Source organism: Mangifera indica, chromosome 10 (genome assembly GCF_011075055.1).
Source record: "Mangifera indica cultivar Alphonso chromosome 10, CATAS_Mindica_2.1, whole genome shotgun sequence".
Lineage (NCBI taxonomy): Eukaryota > Viridiplantae > Streptophyta > Magnoliopsida > Sapindales > Anacardiaceae > Mangifera > Mangifera indica.
In genome coordinates, this window is record NC_058146.1 from 15,415,478 (window position 1) to 15,442,081 (window position 26,604).

Sequence of the window (26,604 nt, forward strand, 5' to 3'; positions counted from 1 at the left end):
AAAGAAAAAATAGTTTTGAAATTCTGTTCTGTGAAGGATTAGATGACAGGGTGTTGATATTTGTGATGCAAAACAATGTCTTTATGATTGCCAGTAATGTCCTTGGATTGAGCTGTCTTCAAAGAAACTTGGACTATAATAAGAGTGCTCCACACTGTAAGCTGTTTTTTCCTTGTTTTCCACTGTTTGATTATTTTTCAATCATTTGGTGTACTGCAATATTTGCTTTCTTAGCTGATTTATTCGATACTGATCAATCTTCCTTTCCCTCTGGATATCTTAGAAATGTTGTGATCAGTGTTAGCATGCCATCTGACATCGAAGAATATAAAAAGTTTACAGACAATGTAAGTTACTACTGTAATGCCATGAGTGTGTCTCTTATTGTTTATGTCTATCTTCTTTAAAAATTTTTTCCCTTTCTGCAGGGATTTGGTTTTCAACAACTTAACTGTCAAATCCCAAGTGCTTTGTTCAGAATTGATACTCTTACTTGTAAATTTGTTGAAGCTTACCTTCATAAATTTAAGATTTGACTATTTTATTTTAGTTAGTTTTTTTAATTTTAGATTTTTATCTTCTCCCTATATTTTCATTTAGCATACATTAATTTGTTTGTTGTCTCAATTGCCAGGTTTCTTGGAAACAGTGGCCTATCAGGAACCATTCCTCAGCAAAAGGCTGCATATCTTCAAAACATATATCATGTCAAATTAGATGGATGTTTTATGTCAATATTTGTTATACCTTCCTTGAAAGTTTTAGATGTTCAACTGTTGAAGAGGTATTGGTGCCAAATGCTTCGTGAATAGATTAAGAAGAAAAAGAATTAAACTTATCATACAAACTGAAGAAGAATGAAAAATGCACTACTGCTACAAGTATGTATCTTGGAATTAGGCCAACCGATTAATTTTAAAAATCTAGACAATAATTGTAAGTAATTGATGAAAGTAATTGAAAGTCTTGATTGAGTAGTTTCTTTCCAGATTTATATAAATTTCCCCTGGTGTTTAAAATTCTAATTTGCTCAGAGATTTATCTTACAATTATTTTTTCAGTTATGATTTGATGTACTATATCCCTAGCAATTTTACTTCTTACTTCAAAGTATAATTGATCTTTGTATTGGACTGAACAGGAATCTAGCGGCCAGCAATTTCATTTTTGACAGCTCAAACATCTGGTTGGTTATAGCTCATTTTTCAATATATAACTAGAAATATATAGTCTCAGCAATGTGATATGCTGTGCTTTAACAAACATAACTGGTAATGTTCTCTGTGCCCTTCAGTGTTCTCCCTGGATTGAATTGTCTGCAGAGAAATTTCCCCTGCAGTAAGAATGCTCCATGTTGTAAGCTTCTTTCTTTCAGCTGCATAACTGTTTTATAAAATTTAGTATATTACCAATTTACCTTTCTACTAAATTGCTGTTGTTGCTTTGTAAATTGTTTTTTCATTAAGCTACGCCAAACTGATAGCGTAGTATACGTTTGCAATATGCTGATTCAAGTTTTGCAATCTAGTGTGGTGGTGAAGAAATGAAAGTTGATAGCATAGTGTATAAGGCTGATAACAATGATATTGTTGGAGCTTCTTCTAATCTACTTGATGCAGAAAAACTGGAAATTAGTGATACCAATTTGTTTTCTGATAAGAAATCAACAGATTCAACACACATGTTCAAAATGCTAGCTCACAAGTGACTAGCACTGCAGCCCCAAAGCTTTATCAGTCTTCAAGGCAATCCCCTGAATCACTTAGATATTATGGACTTTGTTTAGAAAATGGACCTTACAATGTAAGCTTGTCCTTTGTTGAGGCAACCTTTTTGGTAATCAAGGCTCACAAACATGGAAGAGTCTTGCAAAGCTTGTTTTTACTATCTATGTTCAGGTAAACTTGCTGGAGAATTTTGGTTCTTGTCCTTGAATACACAGCTTCTACTATTGTAGTTTCATCTATTTACTCTCGTGATTGATCCTGCAGGGAACTGTCCAGTTAATAAAAATTTGGCATATCAAAAGAAGCAGGCGGAAATAGGAGAGCACTTGACAAAGAAATGTAATGTTAATGTATCTGAGAACTATCTTGAAATCCATCTTTCTGGTTGGTAAAGGGACTTTTTGCATCTTAGTGTCATTCCAAGTACATTATGTGATTCCTTTGGACATTATATGCTTTAAGATGAGTTAATGACAAATGTACATTATACGTTTTCTGATATACATATAACTAAATTTTCCTACTCGAATTTCCCACCAACTGTTGGTATTTCACGTTAGAAGATCCAAACTATGTTGATTGTTGGTATTACAATAGCTGTCGGAATTTCAGGCTTGTTACTAATATTTTTAACTTTTTGCATGTAGATAAGAAGAAATAATGATGTTGCAGAAGGCAAGTGTTCAAGGGATTATTAAAATAACAATAGTTGTAGTCTCATAAGTCAAGCTTGCTCGAGAGATATGATTTATGGTTGTAGATCTACTACTGCAAGATACACTTTCGATGGAAGGGCAATATCTATGAAGCAACTTTCACTAGGATCCCACCAAAGGAAAAATTAGCTTGTTAATGAAATGGCTACCATAACTGCAGAGCAACATTGCAATCTTCTCATTATCCGATTTTTGCATCGAGGGAACTTGACTCCTCCGTGTAATTTAGTATCTTGAAAAACAAAGGCCTTCATCAAGTATTGATTGGTATGAAGATGCTAACTGATGAGCAATGTTAGTTTAAAATTTATACTATGCTTTCCTTGCTAGCAACTGTAACATTAATACTTGTGATTTCTCCCCTATGATTTACAATAAAAAAGTTAAAAGTTTCATAACAAAATATTAATTTTAAAACTTTATGTTCAAGAAATCATCATGTAAAATGCTCTTCAGGTTTTGCCTTTTCATCACATAAGCCTCATCACAAACCTATATGCAAAGTCCTCCATCAAATGTTTTATTGGTGCATTGGATGGAACTGCTTAATTTGATACCATTTGTTGGACACTCGAACCTTAATAAATGCTAATTGGGTCTTTTCCACTCAAAAACATAAACCCAAAAACATTTATGGAGTTCTCGTAGCATTTTAGGCCAACTTGCACCTTGTTGGTATAACATGTCCTATTGCATCAAACCCACCAACATGTTCCTCTACTCATCAAATAAAAGAACACCAAAAAATCCCTAAAAGCTAAGGTTCGATTCAATTTGAGCCGAATATGAGTTTGGACTTGTTTGAATTGATTAGAGATATAGTTGATTGAGATGAATAGTACACTAGTAGGATAAATAGAGTTACGATTGGGATAAATAGTGTTGTCAAAGGGTGATTTAAACTAGACTGTAGTTTGACTACCCAATTAAGACTCTAGTTCAAATCAAGTCAAACACCAATTTAAGCCAAACCAACTCAGTTCGAATCCACCCTCACTAGAAGCCAACTCCATAGCTGATAATTACAATTGCATAAAACAACTTTTCCCACTAATAGGCATCTTCAAGCTCAACACTTACTGAAGTTAAGAGATTGTTTTTACCAGTACAACTAATTCTAATGAGATCTCCACATAACAATTCATTGCGGATATATGTTGATCCATCTATGTTTAAAGCACACCTTTAAAAACTAGTAATCCAATCAATAGAATCGTCACCCATTAACAAAAACAGTTATGGTTCACTTAAAAAGCATTTTTGAAGTTACATCAGACTAGATTGGAAGATTTGAATTAGGTTACATAAAAAATTAGTTTTTTTTAAATTCATTATTGGAACTTAAACCAAAGTTCTCATCTATCAATTTTAAGCTTTTATACCATCAAATTAAGTTTATTTTGATGATAAAATAATTTCTATTATATATTTAATAATAAATTATACAAAATTCATTATTATTTTGGTAGTGTCAAAATGGACAAACTACCCTATCCACTGAGTTGATGTCCTATCCAATTCCAAAAATATTGGTAATGTCAAAATGCTACCCTATTAGAATTTTCCCATTCAAATTATTGTAGGACAAGTTGAACTTTGAGAGATAATCCAACAAAGTGATTTCTGCAAGAATCTCTCCACTCAAGTGGTTGAAACTAAGGTCCAATGACTACAAAACAAATAATTATCTATCGCTGAATCTCACTTTAGAGACAATTAGGTGAGAGATTGAGTATAAGAAGTTCCAATAAAGTTCTTATTTCAACTGAAAATAGATTCACAAATAACTAACTATAAATTTGAAATAGCACTCAATCACATAATGTTACATCATTATTAATGGATACTCATTATAAAGTCACATAGTATTACTCACGTGTAAAACAACTTATAAAAGGAGTAAGATTATGTGTATTGAGCTCTAATTCAAAGTACATGATAAAAATGTAAGTCATAATTATTACATTCATAAAGAAATATTTAAACATCAAACTATCATGCTCATATTTATCATAATAATTTAAAGTACATGAAAAAAATGTAAGTCATAATAATTACTTTCATGTGACTTTTTTTCTACTCTAACTAGAGATTTTTGTTTCTAATATTTATTGACATTGATGTAGGAACTCAAAATTAAATTATTTTGAGCTAACGGATTCCTTCTTAACTATCACTTTTTTCTGCATACAAACAACCTATGACCAATTTAGCTTATTATACATGATAGAAATAGTTTTGTACTTATACACCATATGTATCCATATCAAATCCAACCATGACATCTCAGGTTAAATGATTGATGGTGCTCTAATACAATCTTATGATGAATCATTGACTACGCTTTACATGTCCATGTGATTCATCGTTATTGGTTTTATTTGAAAAATAGTTTACTAAATGTTAATTTATACTAATGCCCTAATGATACAACTTTCACAATTATCCACACTAATATCCTCTTATGATAGTTAATGAAGGCATTTAGAGCGTCTATTGTGTGATGTCACTGCCCAACTGGCATCACCTATGTAGCGTAAGGAATGCTTAAATAATTTGATCTTCCAAAGATCTATATTTTCCAAATAATTCACATCCATACAATATATTTAATGAATAAATAAATAAAGTTAAGATAATATACATGTGAAATACAAAACACTTATTAACACAAAATGAAACGTCTTAAAAATGATAATGTAATCGGTTCCTAAGGCATACACTAACAAATCCTATATAAGGAACCATAAATCAACATAAGAATATATGCTAAATTAGGAAACCATATATTTAGGATATGCTTGAATATAGAAAACTATATATTTGGAATATATTCTGTTAAATTGAGTTTAAAATGCAGGTCAAGAGGTGAAGACTTATGTTATCTAATAAATAACATGTATGAAAATGAGTTAAAGGGTACCATTGACAAGATGACGACATGAGTGTATTAAACTAATGAACACATTTTCCCATGTAGATGAGGGTGTTAGTGTATCAAACTAATAAACTCCTCTTTCCACGTAAGTGATGGTGTGAGTGTATTAAACTAATGAACTTATCTTTCCATATAGGTGACTATGTGAGTGTGTCAAATTAATGAAATAATTTTTTCACATAAGTGACAGTGTGAGTATATCAAACTAATGAACTCAATTTTTCACATAGGTGATGACATGAGTGTGAGGTCAAACTAATAAACTTATCTTTTTACATAGGCGATGATGTGAGTGTGCCAAAAGAAAATACCGATATCAATGCTTGACTTTGATACCATTATAAAAATTGAATAAATTGTATTTTTTGTATATTAAATTGTCTAAATAATACATAAATTTATACAAGTCCTAAATCCTATATATTAAAAAAAAAAACATAAATCAACATAATAAATATACAATAATTCAAAACAAGATTATGCATTATTATACAAAAATAATGCCCCCAAGGAGACATTTACTCTGTTTTTGGTTTGTGTGTTGGCAAATTCGATGAGGGCATTTGGAAAATGCTCCCTACATGTTGGCTGCTACGATTCTGCTTTTAAAGTCTGGCGATTGTTTATGTTTCTTCCCTTACAACTGTTACTAGTGTTGCTCTCTCTGCAACTATGTTATTGTTTTGCATCCTCTGTTTTGCCTTTCTCTCTTGCGTTCAAAAGACAATATTGACCTTTTTTGAGCTTGTTTACTTATTTTTTTAATTTTTGGTTGTTTGGTTTTTCTCTCATCTTAATTTCTATCTTTGGAACTTTTTAGATAGAGAATCAAGAGGAAAAGATTCCCCCTCTCCCCCATTTTTTGTGGTGTTCTCTTCCCCCTTATCCGAGGGGGGCGGGTGTGTTTGTCCCTTGAGTAAAAGCTTGGCTTTGGCCTTGCTTATTGGCTTTGTGCGTTGTATACATTATTGCTAGCTTGTTGCCCTTTTAGAGTGTAACAAAGTTGAGTTTAAGTTATTTTCCTACCTTGACTAGGTTTTTTTTGTTTTATTTACTCTTTTTTACAAAAAAAAAAAAAGCATAACAAGAAATCATATGTTAAAAATATATATTAACCTAGAAAAACATATACTTATGATATATTATAATATAAAAAATCATATATTTTAAATATATTTCTAATATATTTTAATATTATAAATGATAATGAATCGTCATATTATTGAGTGTTTACTTTTAAAATGATAATGAGTCATGTTAGGATATGAGTTAACATGGTGCACAAATTTCCAACGTAACTTGAAATTTGTGAATAGTATCAAGGCAACAAATAAAATAGGATATATCAGGACATTAAGGGAGGACCAACACCAATTAGAAAATAATTTTTTTAAAGGGAAACTGAAATTTTTACCCTTATTTTAATTCGTATATACATATATACCATTTATCTCAAAGTTTAAACAAATATACCATAACAGTAATCTACTTCTCTAAAATACCTTTCTTGATGTAACCCATGTAGAGATTCTCTTTTTTTTTTTGCAACTTTTTCTCTCTATAATTTTAAAAGATATTTTGCGTTAATGAAAACTATTTGAAACAGTGAGATAATAGTATAATATATAATATGATAATAATTAAAAATTAAGATAATGAGATAGTCATTGATCACTTTCAACATGAGCTGGAAGTCAAATATGACAGAAAATTAATTTAGAAGGGGAAAAAGGAAGGGTTGGTGCCAACACCAACGCTTGCTTTTTTCATTAATAATTGACGCCAACCCACTTCCTCTGAATTTAACTTTTAAAAATGTCATGTTTTCAGCAAGTATAATGAATATATATGAATAATACATCAAGAAGGAATATTATAATGAATATATATGAATAATGCACTGACATGAATAATGCACTGACTTGAATAATTCACTGACAACCAGAGAATATATTCCTTATGTTCTTGTTTGCTTCCTTTTTTACTTTTCACGTGGAAGCCTTGCTTTCTTTCATATATGTGCATGTTTTTGCAAATTTTTTTTGCAAAAGTATTTGATTGCTTGTTTCTATATTTTCTTAAAAAGTATTTGTTTCCACATAGATCATCGGATTGTTTTCTCATGCACGAAGAAAATTCAGTAAACTTCATTGATTATCGATACTATTGACGTAATAGTAAGAAGACAGGTTAGATTTTGTTATATCAAATGGAAGCAGAATTATATCATATCAAATTCAATTTGGTCCAAATTCAATGTAACTTAAATTTTAATTTGATCTGAATTTAAATTAATTTGAAATTGAAATTAAAATTAATATGAAATTGATCAAATTAATTTGGAAATTGCAATGGGTGAGTAGAGTGGTCGGCGGAAACGCCAACACTTGGCCGGAATGCCAAGCTTTCCCATACTTCTTCTATTTCACTTATTTATTCTTTTTAATATATTTTCTTTACTGCTCACCTATCCATGCTTGTATTCTTTTATTTCACTTATCTATTCCTTTTTTAATCTATTTTCTTTACTGCTCACCTATCCATACTTATAGTTCAATAGATTTTATTTTAGTATGTTGGTAATTCAAATCTAAAATGTAGCTTAAATGACATTTAAAACTCAAAAATGGTAATCTTACATAAAATATTATGAACACTCAAATTTAACTGTTTTCATGAAAAATGATATCATGCATATTAATTTACTGATAATCCAATTTTTTTTATTCTAATGTTACATTAGTTGATACCAATTATGTTAATTTAATAATGATAATCCAGTGTGCTTGATTAATCTTTGATTGAAATGATTATCTTTCATTAATGTAATTTAATGAATTAATATATATTTTTAGGTATTTGCAATCAACTACCAAGAAGGGGCATATAGATTCCATGATGTATACAGATTCTGAGTCCACATGTTGCTTCAGACAAAGATGGACACTGTGACTATAATTAGGAATAAACTAATATTTACTCAGAGAGCTATTTTTCGAACAACCTATTTCGAACACTTATTAGATTTCGTGGAGTCACGGTTCAGTGTCGTATTTATTCAAACAATGTTATTTCGTATGATTAATCGTGGGAACCCAGACAAAGAAATATAGTTCAGAATAAATGGTGTTGAGTTTTGATTCAGCCCTGTGGAGTTTGTACTAGTCATTAGTCTGATTTTCGGGGAGGACGTTGACGTGTCCAACTACGTTGATTGCACAGGGACGCCTTGACTAAGAAAGGAATACTTCTTGGACATTCATAGGTTATTATCCTATGGGGAGATTGAGCAAGTATTCGACAATGAAATTTGGGGAGACAATGATGACGACGTAGTGAAGTTTGTGGTCTTGTATTATGCATTTACAAGATTATTAGGGGCGGACAACAAAACCAAAATACCTGATCATTTTTTGCATTTAGTAGACAATTTAAATGCATTCAGTCGATATCTATGGAGGCAGTGACATGGAATAAAATAGTTGAATCTATGTGGAAGGGTATCCATAACAAATATCAGTATTATATTGAACACTACCCGTCGTACACAAGTTCGCTCCTATTTCTTAGTTATAATATTTTGGGATACCCGATTGCTTTCCAGGTAAGTATCACATAATAGATAAAGTTTACATTCACACCAACAATTGTAAATACTAACCATAAATGTTGTACATTGTGTAGTATTAGATTTATGAGATGATTCAGAATCTATCACTTTATATCCGTCTGGAAGTAAATGATCAAATCTCTCATATTTTGAAATGGAAGACAATTATACTATTGATCTGGGATGACATATCGATACTTTGGGTTGCTCCTCTAGTAAGTTGCTCATTAGTAGATTTATATTTTATTATTTTATCTTGTATTTCATTAATTCTTATAAATTTTCTTCATGTTTCAGGAGGAGATTACAACTGCATTACGTCCGATTGAGACTAAGTATAACTTTGAGTGGTACATTCGGGTTCTGGAGTTTATGGGAGAATAAGTGTTGTCGACATCATCAGATAACGAGTCTATAAATTTAGATGATGATGATGACATCCAATCGAATTGTCCTATTGCCTTTCAGACAACCCCTAGAAGGTCTTTACAGTCTTCCACTACTTCTGTATGAATATCTTTATCACGAGGTGCCCAACCCATTGTATTGGATAGGTATCCCCTCCACAAGTGTCATCCTCTCACACTACATATCCCCGAGAGTCACATAAGACCTCTGATAATATACGTGTATCCCCTCCATGAATGTCTACCTTATGTGTCTTCCATCCTCGAGAGCACCAAAAGGACAAGCCTACAAAACACTCAATTCACGGGACGTTGTATAGTGGTGTATCATATGACCATCTTCAATAGATCTTAATGGAACATAGAAGAGGCATTGACTCTCAAATACAATAATGATTGGACTAGCACGCTGCAATGATATGCGCGGAGTGGAAGCAACAGGCATCGGTGTTTCATAGGGAAATGTAGGAGCAATAGTAGTAGTAGGCATCAATATTTCGTGGGGATATGCAAACGCATTGGCAACAACATGCATCAATGCTTTATAGGGAGATGCGAGAGCAATGGCAATATCAGACATCGATGCTTTGAGCGGAGATACAAGAACTCCAATCATCATTAAATAATCAAATTATAAGACTTGAAGATTCTTATGTTCAGATATCAGAATCAATACAAGTTATTATCCACTATACTTACTTTTTATTTCAATTAGTTGTGTTATAAAATAATGATAAGCATATATTTTTTACAGTTGGACGACTCATCAGAGGATGAGGTTCAACAACAAGTGTAGGATCAACCATCAACTATTCAGAAGCCGATAACAACTAAAAACGTGTCAGCATTTGGACATGTGCTATGAAAAGAAAAACAGTTGGTAAGTCTATTCACAGATCTAACAATGGCATAAAAAAAAAACCCATACTTGAGGACTGTCATTTGGACTCGCGATTGGCTGAGGCTTACTTAGAGTTCTTATTGTGGTACTGTCGTGTGTCAAATAATGACACTTGATGTGTTTTCCTTAGGGGACCAACTGGAATGACAACATATATGAGCAAACCATGGTGGACGCAAATTGTAACACTAGGGCAATGGTTGGAAAACATAGTATGCACCCTTCCTTTGTATTATTTCATATTAGTTATCACTTTTAACTTATGATGTAATTTATCTGTGTACATAACACATCTATACTTTCATTAGAATACTCCGTAAATCCTCCAAAGTGGGCACGCGTCTATCTTTCATACCTAATGTCGATCAAATAGGTGCTACAGCGGGATTTACTCGAGTAATTCTACTCATAGCAGCTTGAAACTCCTTGAGGCGATATGTCTTAGTAGTTTTCCAAAATAATCCTTCAATATGTTTGGTTTTTTTGAACTGCAAACGCATATTACCCTTTATGTGGTAATTATAAAACCTATGATAGGTATAAGACATTACGTTCTCAACCGACGTAATTATTGAATGATGACAATCAGAAATAATGGTCAAATCCGACAAATCACCAATGCACATGCGAAAGTATGTCAAAAAGGGCATCCATATATCATTCTCTCCTTGTGTCCAATACCGAATGTGAGCGAGTAAATTTGATTATTACAATCCTTCGTAACAACAATGAAAAGAGATCCAAAATACTTTCCCTTTAAGTGTGAAGCATTAATGTATATCACCGACGATATAATTGTTGGAAGCCTCTTATTGAACACCTCATACACATGAAGAAAAACTTGAACCTATTTTCTAGATCGATATCAATACGTGTCACAGTTCATGGGTTCTAAAGCTCCAAATTATGACAATACTCACATAATAGACCAAAAGACTCTTTTGGAGATTCTCGTAATACATTTATTGCATATGTTTTGGCACGCCATGTTTGCGTGTAGGATATATTGATTCTGTACCTATCTGTCATGTTTGAAATAATTTCTTTTGGTCGATAAATGCAATCAACCACAAACATTGACTTAAGTATGTTTCCTAATGATTCTACACTAGTTTGTCTATGGTGCAGCAATATTTAATCTCGCAGATAAGTGTGTGTCTCGTCCATATGTCGTAAGACCCAATAGTCTTCATCTTACTCTCGTTGCTCATCCCTACCAGTTACATTGTAGGTGTACGCACTTAAGCTTATACCGTATATTATCAGAATGACTAACCTTCCATTGAATTCATGTCTCTAAGGCATATGTTCAAAATAATGTTTTCAATCCTGCCTTCGAGTTATAAAAACCCATTATTTACAAATGGTTGCCCCTTTGTGTTGGTCGGTTACTAATACTTGTATTCTCGATATCAACAACACGCTCAGAAACCTATTGAAATAAATTTAGATTATTGATGTTACTTGGATATGCTTCGATATTCATAAAACCATGACGTCTTGTGCTACATTCAACCCCCTCATTACAAGCATGACTTTGACTTTTGTCAACAGCTTGGCTCGGAACACCGTGCATGTCTTCATCAAACCTTGAGAATTCTTCATCGTTATTATCCTCATTACCTTCTACTTCATAATCTCCATCCATGTCATTGTCATTATCATCATCAATACCATAATTCCCACCAAACTCTTGAAAACTTTGTGGATACGTCCACTCATTTATAGGATGATTTTTCCTTTCTTCCTCATGAACATCTTCGGCTTGTTGATTGTCTCTTCCATCAATTACACTCTCGGTAACATAAAGTTTTATATATCCTTGTGAACTTCTTGCTACAATCATCAAAAACTTCGTCTACAATCTTTTTTGGACCCACTTCACCTAGGGTAAATACGCGCACATTTGACTTTCTTCGATTGAGTCTTAGACAATAGCTGATTCTTGCAATGAATCCTCCAAAATCAATACTTGTGTCAATACACATCACTCTCTCATTCCCATCAATATATCTTGTCACATTATCATCACTTTCAATCTATTGGGCTCCATAGCGAATCTTAAATATAGTTTTTTCCATCTTGACTAAAAATAAACCTAAAATCATAAAAACTCCAAATTGCACTAGTTTACAATTTTTTCAAATTAAACCCCAAATACAATACCTATGCAACCAAGCTTCATACATACGTATTTATAACACATTAAACTATTATATCATCAAGTGATGTATAAATATTGATTAAGACAAGACAATAAAAAAATGAAAGAAAATGAATGTGGATGATTTTGCTGTGAAATCATTGTAGCAAATGTTAATTCTCTTAATAAATTCAGCAATTTTCGTCTCTCATTCCCTTATGTCTAAGTTGAATTTTTTATAATGGTTTTCTCACGGATTTTATTGTTCAATCACGTGTCTTCTTTGATGAAAAATTTATTTTTTTCATGCTGTAAAGATTTCTTCCTCACTTGAATGCTGAGAAAGAAGAGAGAAAAAGTTGTAAAAAAAAAAAATCTCAGTATAGATCATGTCAAAAAGAGTATTTTAAAGAAGTAGAGTACTATTTTAGTATATTTATTTAAGCTATGAGATAAGTGACAAATATATATACACAGATTAAAATAAGATAAAATTTTCAATTTTTTTTTTAAATTAAAGAAGGTATGTTTTTGCAGGCCAACTTGCAAAATGCCTATATAAATGACACGATTTGTGACTCGCTAGATTTTGTCACTTTACTCATGCACAACTTATCATGACTACATACGATTTTTCTCCAAATTGATTTGACATTGGTGATTAAGGTCAAATAAAATATCTTAAAATTCCAATTTTTATATCAATTTCAATTTTAATTTTAAATCCAATTCTAATTGAAATTAAATTTCATTTTAAGTAGAAGACAATCTCTCTAAACGCCATGAAAGTCTTTGGACTTTTCCACCCTCATTTATTGCAGGATACTGAAAGTCGATGACACGTCATACATACGTCTTACCACCATTTATTGCCTTCCCACCACATTTTGACACGTGGGCTATTTTAAATGCCAGATATTGACCTTGCATATTTTTGCAAAGTCTATTATTTTCCTACACCCCTTAATTTGAAACAGTACATTAAAGTCCTGTAATTTTGAAAAACTGAGTACCCCTTTAGTCTCATCTAAATTAATTAAAAATTGACTATTTTTTATGCATATAATTTTTTTTTTAGATTATATATATTAATTAGAACACAATTATACGGACAAATCTTTGGTTACCAAAAAAAAAAACTCAATTTAATACAAAATTTATTCTTATCACTTATCTTAATAACCTTAGATTTACAAATATTTTTTAATCCAACATTTCATTTAAAATTCAATCAACAAGAAGTATGATTATTAATTGACAAAAATTATTTATTAGCTATAATAAGCCATGATTAGTATGGTAAAATTATTTATTTTGTCAAAAATAATAGATTTTGCATAGATAAAAATTTAGATATAAAGAATTTTATAGATACAATCACGTAAATATTCATCATAAACTTTAGAGTTGAATTTCTTTTTATAAAACGTATATTTGTTGATTGTATGTGTATAATTCCTAAACTATTTATTAATATAGCTTAACTTTAATAAAAATATAAAATTTATTAAATTATTATTATTATTAATACATTAATACTTTTAGAATTTGGATTATAAAAGTAAAAACCATGAGGAAAAATTGAGGGGTTAAAGGAAATTTTAAAAAGGTTAGGTGAATAAGAAGTATGATAATGAGGTGGCAGTGATGTCATTCATTTCTAGCAAAGACTTTTGGTCCGTTACAGGATTTTGTATTAATTAGACTTGACCATCCAATCAAATATCGAAAATTCTATTCAAGCTCAATTACAACTTTCAATAGAAAATTTATGATAAATTTAGTTAGGATTATGATTTAAATCTCGATGACTTAAACATATTTAAGTTATCTAGCTAAATAAATTCAAAATTAAATTAAGTTAATCTTATGATAATATTTTTTTTAAATAATATTATATTATTGTTATCTATTCACTCAATCAATTGATACCAATTTAATTATTAATTTATTAATACACCTATAAATAATATTTTATATATATATATATATATATATATATATATATATATATATATATATATATATATATATATCTATTTTAGATATATAAATAAATATATATTTATGTATGTCATCACGTAATTAAATATTATTTTATTTTTAATTCAAAATTATTTAATTACATAATTATATATATCAAATATATATTTATTTATATATTAAAATTAAATACATATAATTTTATTATTCACCTGTTTGATGTGAATAATTTAAACCTAATTAATTGGAGAAATAACTCATAACTAACATGAAAAAGCTTTAAAAACCTCTTTTCCTATCATAAGAGTCAAGCGACTAAAAACGTTTCATTGAAATTTCAACAGTTTTGGGTCTATTTTTTTTAATTACAATTTAGATGTCTTATTTATTTTGTTATTAAAGATTGTCAAATAATTAATAATTTGAATTTATAGTTATATGTTTCTATCATGGTTGATGAATATTTGTGGGACTCGCGATCTTCTTTATTATGTTAAATGTAATTGATTAATTTTTAAAATTAAATAAAAAAATATGATAAAATTTTAATTTATTATTATTATTATTAATTAAATAATATTTTTAAATTTATTATTAACATTTAATTTTAATAAAAATTAAATAATAAATAAATATTAATATGATTAAGAGTTAGTAAAAATCACTTTGATAATAAATTGTCAAAATAAGTCTCCCATGAAAATAAGTTTTGGCCAATTTATTTTACACATGTGACACTATTTTTTTTAAATTTTTTTAAGTGAAAACAGTCCAATAGGAAAGCTCTTCTCATATCTTATACAAATAAATATAAATTATGATAAAATTATATAAATTTATAATATGTATAAATGATAATATATTATCATTTGTTAAATAATTTGAAATCAAGAATAAAAGTAGTGTTATGTGTATAATTTTTATGTATAATTTTATACACAAACAATAATATATCATTATTTAATTTAGTTTATGTGTAACTTGGGACCAAAAATTAAATAAAAAAATAAGTTATTTGAAAATTTGGTTGAAATATCAATTCAAAAATATATAAAATCAGTTTTTTGATTCAATTATTATTGTCCATTTTTTAAAATTGATTAACTAAAATGAACTAAGTTCTTAAAAAGTTGAATAAAATATTAGATTTATTTTTAAAAAAATGAAAAAATAATAAAATGAGATAATTCTTTCAAATTCAGTTAAAAATCTATTAATCAAAAATTTGATTCGTTTAATTAGTATTTATAATTTAATTTAAAATTAAAATCTTTAAATTAGTTTAATTTTGATTTATAATTTTTTTAATTAAAAATTTAATTCAATTTAAAAAATATTAAATCAGTTCAGTTGATCAATTTTGAACATTCTTTCAACCATGTGATTTAAACAAATTGACAGTCCAATCTGACTTTCAAACAGCTCTAGAATACTTATTTAATGATCTCTGGCTCTTCTTTTCTCCTTTAAGACAAAATAAAATTCAATTTACCCCTTAAAATTTGACTTAAATCTAAGGTTACGTAGAATTGAAAAATAGCACTTGGGACCAAAAATAAAATAAAAAATAAATTATTTTAAAAAATCTATTGAAATACCAGGTAAAAATATATAAAAATCAGTTTTTTGATTTAATTGTTCATTTATTTATTTTTTAAAACTGATTAACTAAATTAAATTAATTTTTAAAAATTAAATAAAAATTAATAAAATAATAGACTTATTTTTTAAAAAATAGAAAAATAATTATTTAAAATTTAGTTCAAAATTTGTCAATCAAAATTTCAATTCAGTTAATTAACATTTTTTATTTAATTTAAAATTGAAAATTGAAAATTGGATTATAAATTTTTATAATTAAAAATTTAATTCAATTTAAAAATTATTAAATCAATTCAATCCACCAATTTTGAACATCTTTACCGCAAATTGATGGGGTTGAAACAAATGGTCAGTTCAAGCTGACTTATTTAATGATCTCTGACTCTTCTTTTCTCCTTTAAACCAAAATAAATTTCAATTTGCCCCTTGGGATTTGACTTAAAACTTAAAATGGCACCTAACTAGTCATAGATTGTTTGAAGAATTTTGTTGAGTAAAACTATGCTAACTCATTTTGAATATAAATATAAATAAGTATATATTTATATACACATCATTGTTTAATTACAAAATTATGTACAAAAGTTGTTTGTGTACAAAATTAAGTTAAAAATTAAATAAAAATAATATTTAATCACAAAATAACACATCATTGTTTGTGTACAAAATTATGCATAAAAATTGTGCGCATAGTTTTATCGTAAGAATAAAATAATTAATAATATTATATACACAAATAAATTATATAAACTAATATCATAACAGACCATTGGATGATTTTAAGTGAATGAAGAAATAAACAATCATATCACTTAATCACACCACCTTAATTTATATAAATTAGTTTATACGATTTGTTTGTATACATAATTTTATTATAAAATAATACTCACTCATATAATAATATTTCAATATTAATGGCTAAATTAATCTTAACCTATATGGTGAAATTATAACTTAAGTAGTCAAAATTGTACCTTTTTGCATGTGAAATTGCACTCAATGGTGTGATTCAACCAAAAATCACAAATTAAGTTTGACTTTGATCATACGAGTACATCAAGAGACGGTTGGAATCACATAAAAATGGTATGATTTGATCTGTTTCGTAAAAATGTACTTTTTTCTTTTTGTGATTTTGGTCAACAAATCCAATTAGATTATCAAAATCCTCATAGAATAATATAATATTTTTATAAAGGTGAAATATTTAAGGATAATATAAAAAAACAATGTTATATATATATTTTTTTTATATATAATTTGAATATACAAATCATATGTCATCATATAATTAAGTGTTATTTTATCTTTAATTCAAAATTATTCAATCACAAATGAATACAACATCTATGTAACAAAAATATATACGTAAAATTTTATTGACTTCTTAACATTATATTTGAACTCTCTTCCAATAACAAATTTGAGTTTTGGGTGATATTTTTTTGTTTTTTAAATTAATATATAAGAACATTATTTTCTGCAGCCATGAGTGGAAAATAAAATTAAAGTGAATCAAGAAAAAATTATTAGATATAGAAAATGTACTCAACACCAAGGTATTGTTGAAAGTGACAATACTTTCTTATAATCGTGAATCATTTTTGAAGTTTTAATATATCTTCTTAATAAAATCGTTTTTTTTTTTTAAATAATCTTTCTAATATGTGTTATCTTATGATTAAATTTAATTCTATTTATAATTTAAATCATTTATATAATTTTATTGCAATACCGACATTTGAGGATACAAAACTATTATTTTTTTCTACTAAAAAATCGAATTAAACATCTCTATTGAAATGATTGAATTTTCATTATTTTCTATAAAAGATGTCGCATAAATAGAACTATGATTATTGATTTGTTTTTAAAGTAAAATATTAATTTGATATTTTTAATAAGTAAAAGTAAATATTTATTATTTTTAATAAGAACGTTCTAAAGTTTGATATTTTCAATTAAAAAATCTAAAAAAATTAATATTTGATACATTCAATAGAAAAATAAAATTAAACCCTTTAATTAAAAAAAAAGTGATAATTTAGTATCAAATGTTATATTTATACAAATAAAATAGTATTTAGATATTACTTTGACAAAATTAATTTTTGGGTATCATGTTCTCATAAAATAATTTTCTAATTTTGTTATTATCATACGTGGTTATCATTAAAATAATATTTTATGAAAAAAATTAAATTAAATTGAAACATAATATTCAGGAAATTAATGCTTGAGGAAGATTTTCCATGACAGAATCTCAGTACTCTTAGAAAGAAAGAGAAGTCAATTCAACTTTGGCTTTATTCAGTGGAATGTTTGATCTGCAATCTTGCCAAATTCACTAATTCATACGCGTATTTGTTTTCTTCCTATTTGTTTCATACAGCTTGCAAGTTGCAACTTTTATTAAAATGATATATATATATATATATATATATGTCTTGCCCTCTTATCACTGTTTCATGCAACAATCCATTTTCGTCCCTTCAATAATAATATCACAACAACCTGCAACTTCCTTTCTTTAAAAAATATGGCAGAAACAATTGTCTCTGTTATTGCTGGGGAACTCTTGAGTAAGGTGATGTCCCTTACTTCCAATAAAATCTCCTTTGGATGGGGTGTCAAGAATGATGTACAAGAGCTTGCTGGCACCTTAACCACCATCAAAGTTGTTCTCTTAGATGCTGAGGAGAAACAAACCCAAAATGAGAAGCTGAGAGTTTGGTTGGAAAAGCTTAAGGAGGTTTGCTATGATGTTGAAGATGTTTTGGATGAAATTGAGGTGAAAGATTTGTGTAAGCAAGTGATGAATGGTCAAAGCATTTCAAGAAAGGTACGCCACTTTTTTTCATCTTCAAATCCAATAGTTTTCCATTTTAGGTTGGGCCATAAAATTAAGGAGATTAACAAAAGGTTGGCAAAAATAGCTACTGAAAAGGATGATTTTAATCTCACTGAGAAAATTTATAGTAATAATATTTTAGCTTGGGAGAGAGAAACTCACTCTTTTGTGCGTGCTTCAGATGTTATTGGTAGAGATAAAGATAAAGAGGAGGTTATGAAAATTTTATTGTGTCCAAGTGATGGTCATGAAAATGTTTCTGTTATTTCTATTGTTGGAATTGGAGGTTTAGGAAAGACCACGCTTGCTAAATTGGTGTATAATGATGACAAAGTAAGTGATTATTTTAAGTTGAAGATGTGGATTTGTGTGTCGGATGAATTTTCTCTAAAAAGGCTTTTGATTGACATTATCAATTCTACGATTGGGCAAAAATATAATCACATGAGTATGGACCAATTGCAAACAATCCTACATGATATTATAAGAGATAAAAAATATTTGTTAGTCTTGGATGATGTTTGGAATGAAAACTATGAGTTGTGGTATGATTTAAGAAATTTACTAATGGAGTGTGTTAATGGAAGTAAAATCATAGTAACTACACGTAGTGATCATGTTGCCTCGATTATGGGATCTGTATCTACATATAAGTTAAAAGGTCTTTCTCTTAATCAATGTTTGTCAGTGTTTGTTAAATATGCATTTAAAGAAGGTCAAGAAAAGCAATATCCCAACCTTTTAGATATTGGAAAAGAAATTGTAAAAAAATGTAGAGGTGTTCCATTGGCAATAAGAGCCTTAGGCAGTCTTCTTTATTCCTCAAATTTTGAACAAGATTGGATAAATGTGAGAGATACTGAGATATGGAAGCTAGATCAAAAGGATAATAGTATTTTACATGCTCTAAGAATAAGTTATAATCATTTGTCGTCTCCTTTGAAACAATGTTTTGTCTTTTGCTCTATATTTCCAAAAGACTTCATATTTTGTAACTTTAACTTGATTAAGTTTTGGATGGCCAATGGGCTTCTCAAAGCCCACAATGAAAATGAAGATTTGGAAACTATTGGCATGCAATATATAAAAGAATTAATGTGGAGATCTTTCTTTCAAGATATTCAAGATTTTGGAAATGGTGTCTATTCATTTAAAATACATGATCTAATGCATGATGTTGCCACATCATTGTTCCAAAATGAGGGCTTAATAGTGAAAGGGAGTAATCAAATTACTACCAAAACTTCTTATCGTCACTTATTATGTCATTTGGATGCAAGTCAAGAAGAGGCTCCAAGCTTTTTACCTAACCAAATTAATAATGAAAGGGGTAATTTAAGAAGCATTACATTTTTTACACGTGTTGAAGAAAATATCACTGTTAGCCAATCATTTTTAGAATTAATTGTCTCAAGATTTCAATTTTTACGGTTATTACATTTATCTGGTTTAGGTATTGAAACAGTGCCTAAAACAATTGGTAATCTGAAGCATTTGAGATATTTGGAACTATCATGTAACCCAAAAATTAAAAAACTCCCAAGTTCTATTTACAAGCTACAAAGTGTGCAATTTTTATCACTATATGATTGCAAGAAACTAGAAGAGTTAAATGGAGATGTTAAGTACTTAATTAGTCTCCGAGGGTTAGCCTTAACCACAGTGCAAAAGCATCTACCAAATAATGGAATTGGCTGCTTGAATTCTCTTCGATTTTTAGTTATTCACAATTGTAGCAAATTAAAATATTTGTGTGAAGATATTGGTCGCCTGAGAGTCATTCGAAGACTACACATTTCTAAATGTCCAAGTCTTATCTCATTACCACGTGGTATAAAAAGCCTAAGCTCATTAGAAGAACTTCGTTTGAATGATTGTGTAAGCCTTAATCTTGATTTGAGCATAGAATCAGATGAGCAACACAATCACGAAGAACTCAATAGCACAGGGTCTCCCCTTCGATTGCTTGAAATTGGTAATTTACCCCAATTGGTGAAATTGCCGCAATGGCTTCTTCGCTGTTCGACAAACACGCTGCAAACCTTGCGTATTGGTAATTGTTCCAACTTGAAGGCACTACCAGAGTCAATGCAAAAACTTCAAGCTCTTCGGGTTTGGAATTGTCCTGAATTGTCATCTCTACCCAAGGATATCAATCATCTCATCGCTTTGAGAGAACTAATAATTAAAGACTGTCCTAAACTGACGGAAAGATGCAAACCAGAAGGAGGTGAAGATTGGCCCAAGATTGCTCATATCCAGAAGATTGAACTTGATGGAGAGGTTATCAAGTCAACCGAAAATTAGGTATGACCAATCCATACCTCTTCTCCTTAATCAGTTAGTAGGCAAATATTCTTGACATAATTATTTGTTTCAAGTCAAAACTTTTGGTAACAATTTGATTGGTTTATCTTCAGATATGAATTTCAAAATTTGAACTTTGTTTCTCCTTCCTTTCTTTAACTTTGTTATTTTCTATGTATGCAGGGGAAACTTGAATCAAATGTATGAGTTTTTAATCTCATAAATTCTTCAATTTCCATGAATTATGAACGCTAATTCAACCAATTGACTGGAGGATTTATCCATTTTACTTCTTCTATGTATTAAGCATTGGTGTACGATCTACACCTTCATGTTTTTTCAGGTACATATCATTTAGTTTTTAGATTATAAAATTTTAAAGATTGTTGGGTTTTTAAAGATTATACAATCTTGATTTGATCACAGGATCAGATAAGCAAGACACAGAAGCTCCTCTTCGATTGATTCAAATCCATGATTTACCACAACTGGTGAAATTGCTGCAATGGCTTCTTCAGTGTTCGACAAACACTTTGGGAGAACTATTCATTCATGGCTGTCCAGAATTGTCATCTCTGCCAGAGGATATGAATCGTCTCAACTCTTTGAGGGAACTAATAATTAAAGGCTGTCCTAAACTGAGGGAAAAGTGCAAACCAGGAACAGGTGAAGATTGGTCCAAGATTGCTCATATCCCAAACATTCAACTTGACGAAGAGATTATCAAGTCAACCAAATATTAGGTATGACCGTATGACCAATCCATATCTCTTCTTCTTCATTTGGTTTAAAATTAGTACTAACACAACACTTATCCTATTCTTTGTTTTATATGTATGCAGGGAAAACTTGAAATAGCCTAATTTGGAGCACTAATTCCACTGAATTACAGGAGGGGTTGTTCATTTTAGTTCTTCAACATATTTAGCATTGATGTGGGATCTATTGTCTTCATGTTTTTCAGGTACAAATTATTTGGCTTTTAGATAGTACAAATTGTTGGGTTTCTTAAATATTTCTTAGTTTTCTGCTCACCTTAAAATTAACCTCATTTGTAAACATATATTGTAGGCAGGTCTCATGGAGATTCAGCCGAATGGTGCAGTTGGTAAAGCATATATTCCTCTGTAATTTGATTCAGAATATCATGTTTACAATTATAATTCAGCCTTTACCAGTGAATATAACTTCTCATGATCTTATTTTTTTAAATAAATGTTTGTGAATGTAGAGAGTTTTATGTTTATGTTTTAATTGTTTTATGGCAACACATTTATTCCAATAAAGTTTCAGATTTTATTTCTATTTAGGTTTCAATTATCACAGTTATTTTTTTTTCCTTTTTAATTTTATCTTCATCCTTGACATTGTCATCTCAAGATTTGAAATATAATTTTTGCATATTCATCTTTTTTAGTAAGATATATGATAACTTGAACATGAAATTCTATAAAATAACTTGAAGTCAAACATTGTTTTTATTGTATGTGTAGATTAAAGAGAGAAACGAGCTTAGGGATCCATAATATCTTAGTTTTAATATCTGGGATCCTAAATTTTCTTATTGAAAGGGGAAAAGAAAAAATAGTTGTTGAAATTCTGTTCTGCGAAGGATTAGATTACGGGGTGTTGATATTTGTGATGCAAAACAATGACCTTATGATTGCCAGTAATGTCCTTGGATTGAGCTGTCTTTGGAGAAACTTGGCCTATAATAAGAGTGCTCCACACTGTAAGCTGCTTTTTTTTTCCGGTGTTTGATTTTTTTTTCTATCATTTGGTGTACTGCAATATTTCCTTTCTTAGCTGATTCATTCAATACTGATCAATCTTCCTTTCCCTCTGCATATCCTAGAAATGTTGTGATCAATGTTAGCATGCCATTTGACATTGAAGAATATAGAAGTTTACAGACAATGTAAGTTAGTATTATAATTCCATGAGTGTGTCTCTTATTGTTTACGTGGGTCTTCTTTAATGGTTTTTTTCCCTTTCTGCAGGGATTTGGTTTTCAACAACTTAATTGTCAAATTTCAAGTGCTTTGTTCAGCATTGATACTCTTACTTATAAATTTGTTGAAGCTTACCTTCATATATTTAAGATTTGACCATTTTATTTAAGTTAGTTTTTTTTATTTTAGATTTTTATCTTACCCTTATTTTCTTGTTTAGCGTACATTATTTTGTTTGTTGTCTCTATGGCCAGGTTTCTTGGAAACAATGGCCTATCAGGAACCATTCCTCAGCAAAAGGCTGTATATCTTAAAAACATGTAAGCTTGAGCTTCAGTTTTCTTGAGAATTATGCATATATATCATGTCAAATTAGATGGATGTTATATGTCAATATTCGTTATATCTTCCTTGGAAGTTTTAGAGGCTCAAATGTCAAAGAGGTATTGGTGCCAAATGCTTCGTGAATAGATAAAGAAGAAAAAGAAATAAATTTTATCATACAAACTGAAGAAGAATGAACAATGCACTACTGCTACAAATATGTATCTTGGTGTTAGTCCATCCCATTAAATTTTAAAAATCTAGACAATAATTGTAAGTAATTGATGAAAACAATTGGAAGTCTTGACTGAATAGTTTCTTTCCAGATTGATATGCATATGTTTCCCATTCATCTGGTGTTTCCAGATCATTCATCTGGTTTTTAAATTCTATTTTGTTCAGGGATTTATCTTACAATTATTTCTCGAGTTATGATTTGATGTACTACATCCCTAGCAAGTGTACTTCAGACTTCGAAGTATAATTGATCTTTGCATTGGACTGAACAGGAATCTAGTGGCCAGCAATTTCATGTTTGACGGCTCAAACATCTGGTTGGTTATAGTTCCTTTTTCAAAATATAAGATGTCAGATTTTTTTCTTTTGAAAGAATGCACTTGCTGAAAGAAAAAAATGACTCAACATATATAGGCTCAGCAATGGGATATGCTGCGCTTTAACAAACATAACTGGTAATGTTCTCTGTGCTTGCCAGTATTCTCCCCGGATTGAATTGTTTGCAGAGAAATTTCCCCTGCAGTAAGAATGCTCCATGTTGTAAGCTTCTTTCTTTCAGCTGTATAACTGTTTTATAAAATTTAGTATATTACCAATTTACCTTTCTACTATATTGCTGTTGTTGCTTTGTAAATTGTTTGTTCATTAAGCTCTAGTTAGGATAACAGGGCCAAACTGATAGTGTAGTATACGTTTGCAATATGCAGATTCAAGTTTTGCAATCTAGTGTGGTGGTGAAGAAATGAAAGTTGATAGCATAGTGTATAAGGGTGATAACAATGATATTGGTGGAGCTTCTTCTAATCTACTTGATGCAGAAAACGGGGCAACTAGTGATGCTGATTTGTTTTCTGATCGACAATCAACAGATTCAACACACATGTTCAAAATACCAACTCACAAGTGACTGGAACTGTAGCCCCAAAGCTTTATCAGTCTTCAAGGCAATCCTCTGGATCACTTAGATATTATGGACTTAAGTCTGGAGAATAGACCTTACAATGTAAGCGTGTCCCTTGTTAAGGCAACGTTTTGGTAATCAAGGCTCACAAACATGGAGGAGTCTTGGAAGGCATGTTTTTTATATCTATGCTCAGGTGAACTTGCTGGAGAATTTTGGTTCTTGTCCTTGAATACACAGCTTCTACCATTGCAATTTCATCTATTTACTCTCATAATTGATCCTGTAGGGAACTCTCCAGTTAATAAAAATTTGGCATATCAAAAAAAGCAGGCGGAAATAGTATCGCAATGATAAAGAAATGTAATGTTAATGCATCTGAGAACCATCTTGAAATCCACCTTTTTGGGTTGGTAAAGGGATTTGTTGCATCCTAGTGTCATTACAGGTACACTATGTAATTCCTTTGGGCATTATATGATGTAAGATGAGTTAATGACGATTGTACATTATATGTTTTCTGATATACATAAAACTGAATTTTCCTACCCAAAATTTCATACCATCGTTAGTTCATGTTAGAAGGACCAAACTATGATGATTGTTGGTATTGTAGTAGGTCTCGGAATTTCAGGCCTGATACTGATGTTTTTAACTTTTTACATTTAGATAAGAAGAAATAATGATGTTGCAGAAGACAAGTGTCCAAGGGATTTTTAAAATAATAATAGTTGAAGTCTCGTAAGTCAAGCTTGCTTGAGAGATATGATTTATGGTCGTAGATCTACTACTGCAGGATACTCTTTCAATGGAAGGGCGATATCTATGAAGCAACTTCCACTAGGATCCCATCAAAGGAAAAATCAGTTTGTTAATGAAATAGCTACCATATTTGTAGAGCAACGTTGCAATCTTTTTATTATCCAGTTGTTACATCAAGGGAACTTGACGCCTCCATGTGAATTAGTATCTCGAAAAACAAAGGCCTCGATCAAGTATTGTTTAGTATGAAGACACTAATTGATAATCAATCTTAGTTTACAATTTCTATTGTGCTTTTCTTGCAAGCAACTGTAACATTAATGTTTGTGATTTTTCTCCTATGATTTACAATATAAAATTTGAAAGTTTCAAAACAAAATAATAATTCTAAAACTTCATGTTCGGGAAATCATCTTGCAAAATGCTCTAGGTTTTGCCTTTCGTCACATAATCCACATCACAAACTTGTATGTAAAGTCCCTCCACCTAGTGTTTTGGTGGTGGATTGGATGGAATCATTTAAACTTTATGCTCTAATACCATTTGTTGGACACACGAAACTTAATAAATGCTAATTGGGTCTTTTCCACAAGAAAATCATAGACCCAATAACATTTATGGAGTTCTCGAAGCATTTTGGGTCAAGATGGACCTTTTAGATACAGCATGTCCATTGCATCAAACCCACCAATATGTCCTCCAATTGCTCATCAAATAAGAGAACCTTAAAAAATCTCTAGAATCTAGTGTTAGATAAGAACTGAGTTGAATCTGGACTTAGGCTTGTTTGAATTGATCAAAAATGTCGTTGGTGAGATGCATAGTATCACTGGTAAGAAAAATAATAGTACAAGTGGGATAAATAGTGTTGTTAGAGCGTGATTTGAACTAAATTGTAGTCTAACTACCCAATTGAAACTCTAGTTCGAATCAAGCCAAACACCAATTCAAACTAAACTAACTCAGTTCGGATCTACCCTTACTAGAAGCCAACTCCATAGCTGATAATTACAATTGCTTAAAACAACTTTTCCCACCAGTAGGCATCTTCAACTTCAACACTTACTGAAGTTGAGGGATTGTTATTACTAGTATAATTGATTCCAATGAGATCTCCATGTAACAATTCATTGTGGATATATGTTGATCCACTTATATTCAAAGCATGCTTTTAAAAATCAACGCTTCGATCATTCGAACCGTCACCTGCTAACAAAAACAATTACATTCATTTGAAAAC

At 30.0% G+C, this 26,604-nt stretch overlaps 2 protein-coding genes across 31 annotated transcripts in view; both read left to right on the forward strand.

The window, feature by feature from the left end:
• Positions 1-25,669, forward strand: LOC123227530 (probable LRR receptor-like serine/threonine-protein kinase At1g56130). 10 transcript variants are annotated; one of them, XM_044652511.1, is made up of 9 exons: positions 21,372-21,531; positions 21,615-21,931; positions 22,031-22,152; positions 22,264-22,296; positions 23,189-23,251; positions 23,395-23,460; positions 23,974-24,018; positions 24,116-24,241; positions 24,409-24,862. In XM_044652511.1, exons 3-8 carry the CDS (start codon positions 22,142-22,144, stop codon positions 24,225-24,227), a joined length of 330 nt encoding a protein of 109 aa, XP_044508446.1. In that variant the 5' UTR covers positions 21,372-21,531; positions 21,615-21,931; positions 22,031-22,141; the 3' UTR covers positions 24,228-24,241; positions 24,409-24,862. The 10 variants fall into 10 exon arrangements, 8 of the variants coding, with proteins under 8 accessions (XP_044508446.1, XP_044508444.1, XP_044508443.1 ...); XM_044652509.1 differs by lacking the exon at positions 22,264-22,296 and adding an exon at positions 23,044-23,106 and having other exon boundaries at positions 24,402-24,862; XM_044652508.1 differs by lacking the exon at positions 22,264-22,296 and adding an exon at positions 23,044-23,106.
• The window catches only part of LOC123227503 (putative disease resistance protein RGA1), a 104,907-nt gene continuing 96,814 nt past the window's right edge, over positions 18,512-26,604 (forward strand). For 17 of the 21 annotated variants that reach the window (XR_006504506.1, XR_006504503.1, XR_006504487.1 and 14 more), the window contains exons 1-2: positions 18,512-21,188; positions 21,372-21,389. Coding sequence is in view for 1 of the 21 variants with exons in the window: in XM_044652418.1 (XP_044508353.1) it covers positions 18,570-21,188 (2,619 nt within the window). In the remaining 20 variants the exon portion in view is untranslated. The remainder of the gene's footprint in view (positions 21,189-21,371; positions 21,390-26,604) is intronic. The other 4 variants (XM_044652418.1, XR_006504502.1, XR_006504505.1 and 1 more) reach the window with 1 other exon arrangement.

What these genes read in the sequence shown, in the direction of transcription:
- LOC123227530 (XM_044652509.1), top strand. An exon ending in TATAGAAGTTTACAGACAAT is followed by an intron (nt 23,107 to 23,188) that starts GTAAGTTAGTAT and finishes CCCTTTCTGCAG; the next exon opens with GGATTTGGTTTTCAACAACT. An exon ending in GCTGTATATCTTAAAAACAT is followed by an intron (nt 23,461 to 23,973) that starts GTAAGCTTGAGC and finishes TGGACTGAACAG; the next exon opens with GAATCTAGTGGCCAGCAATT.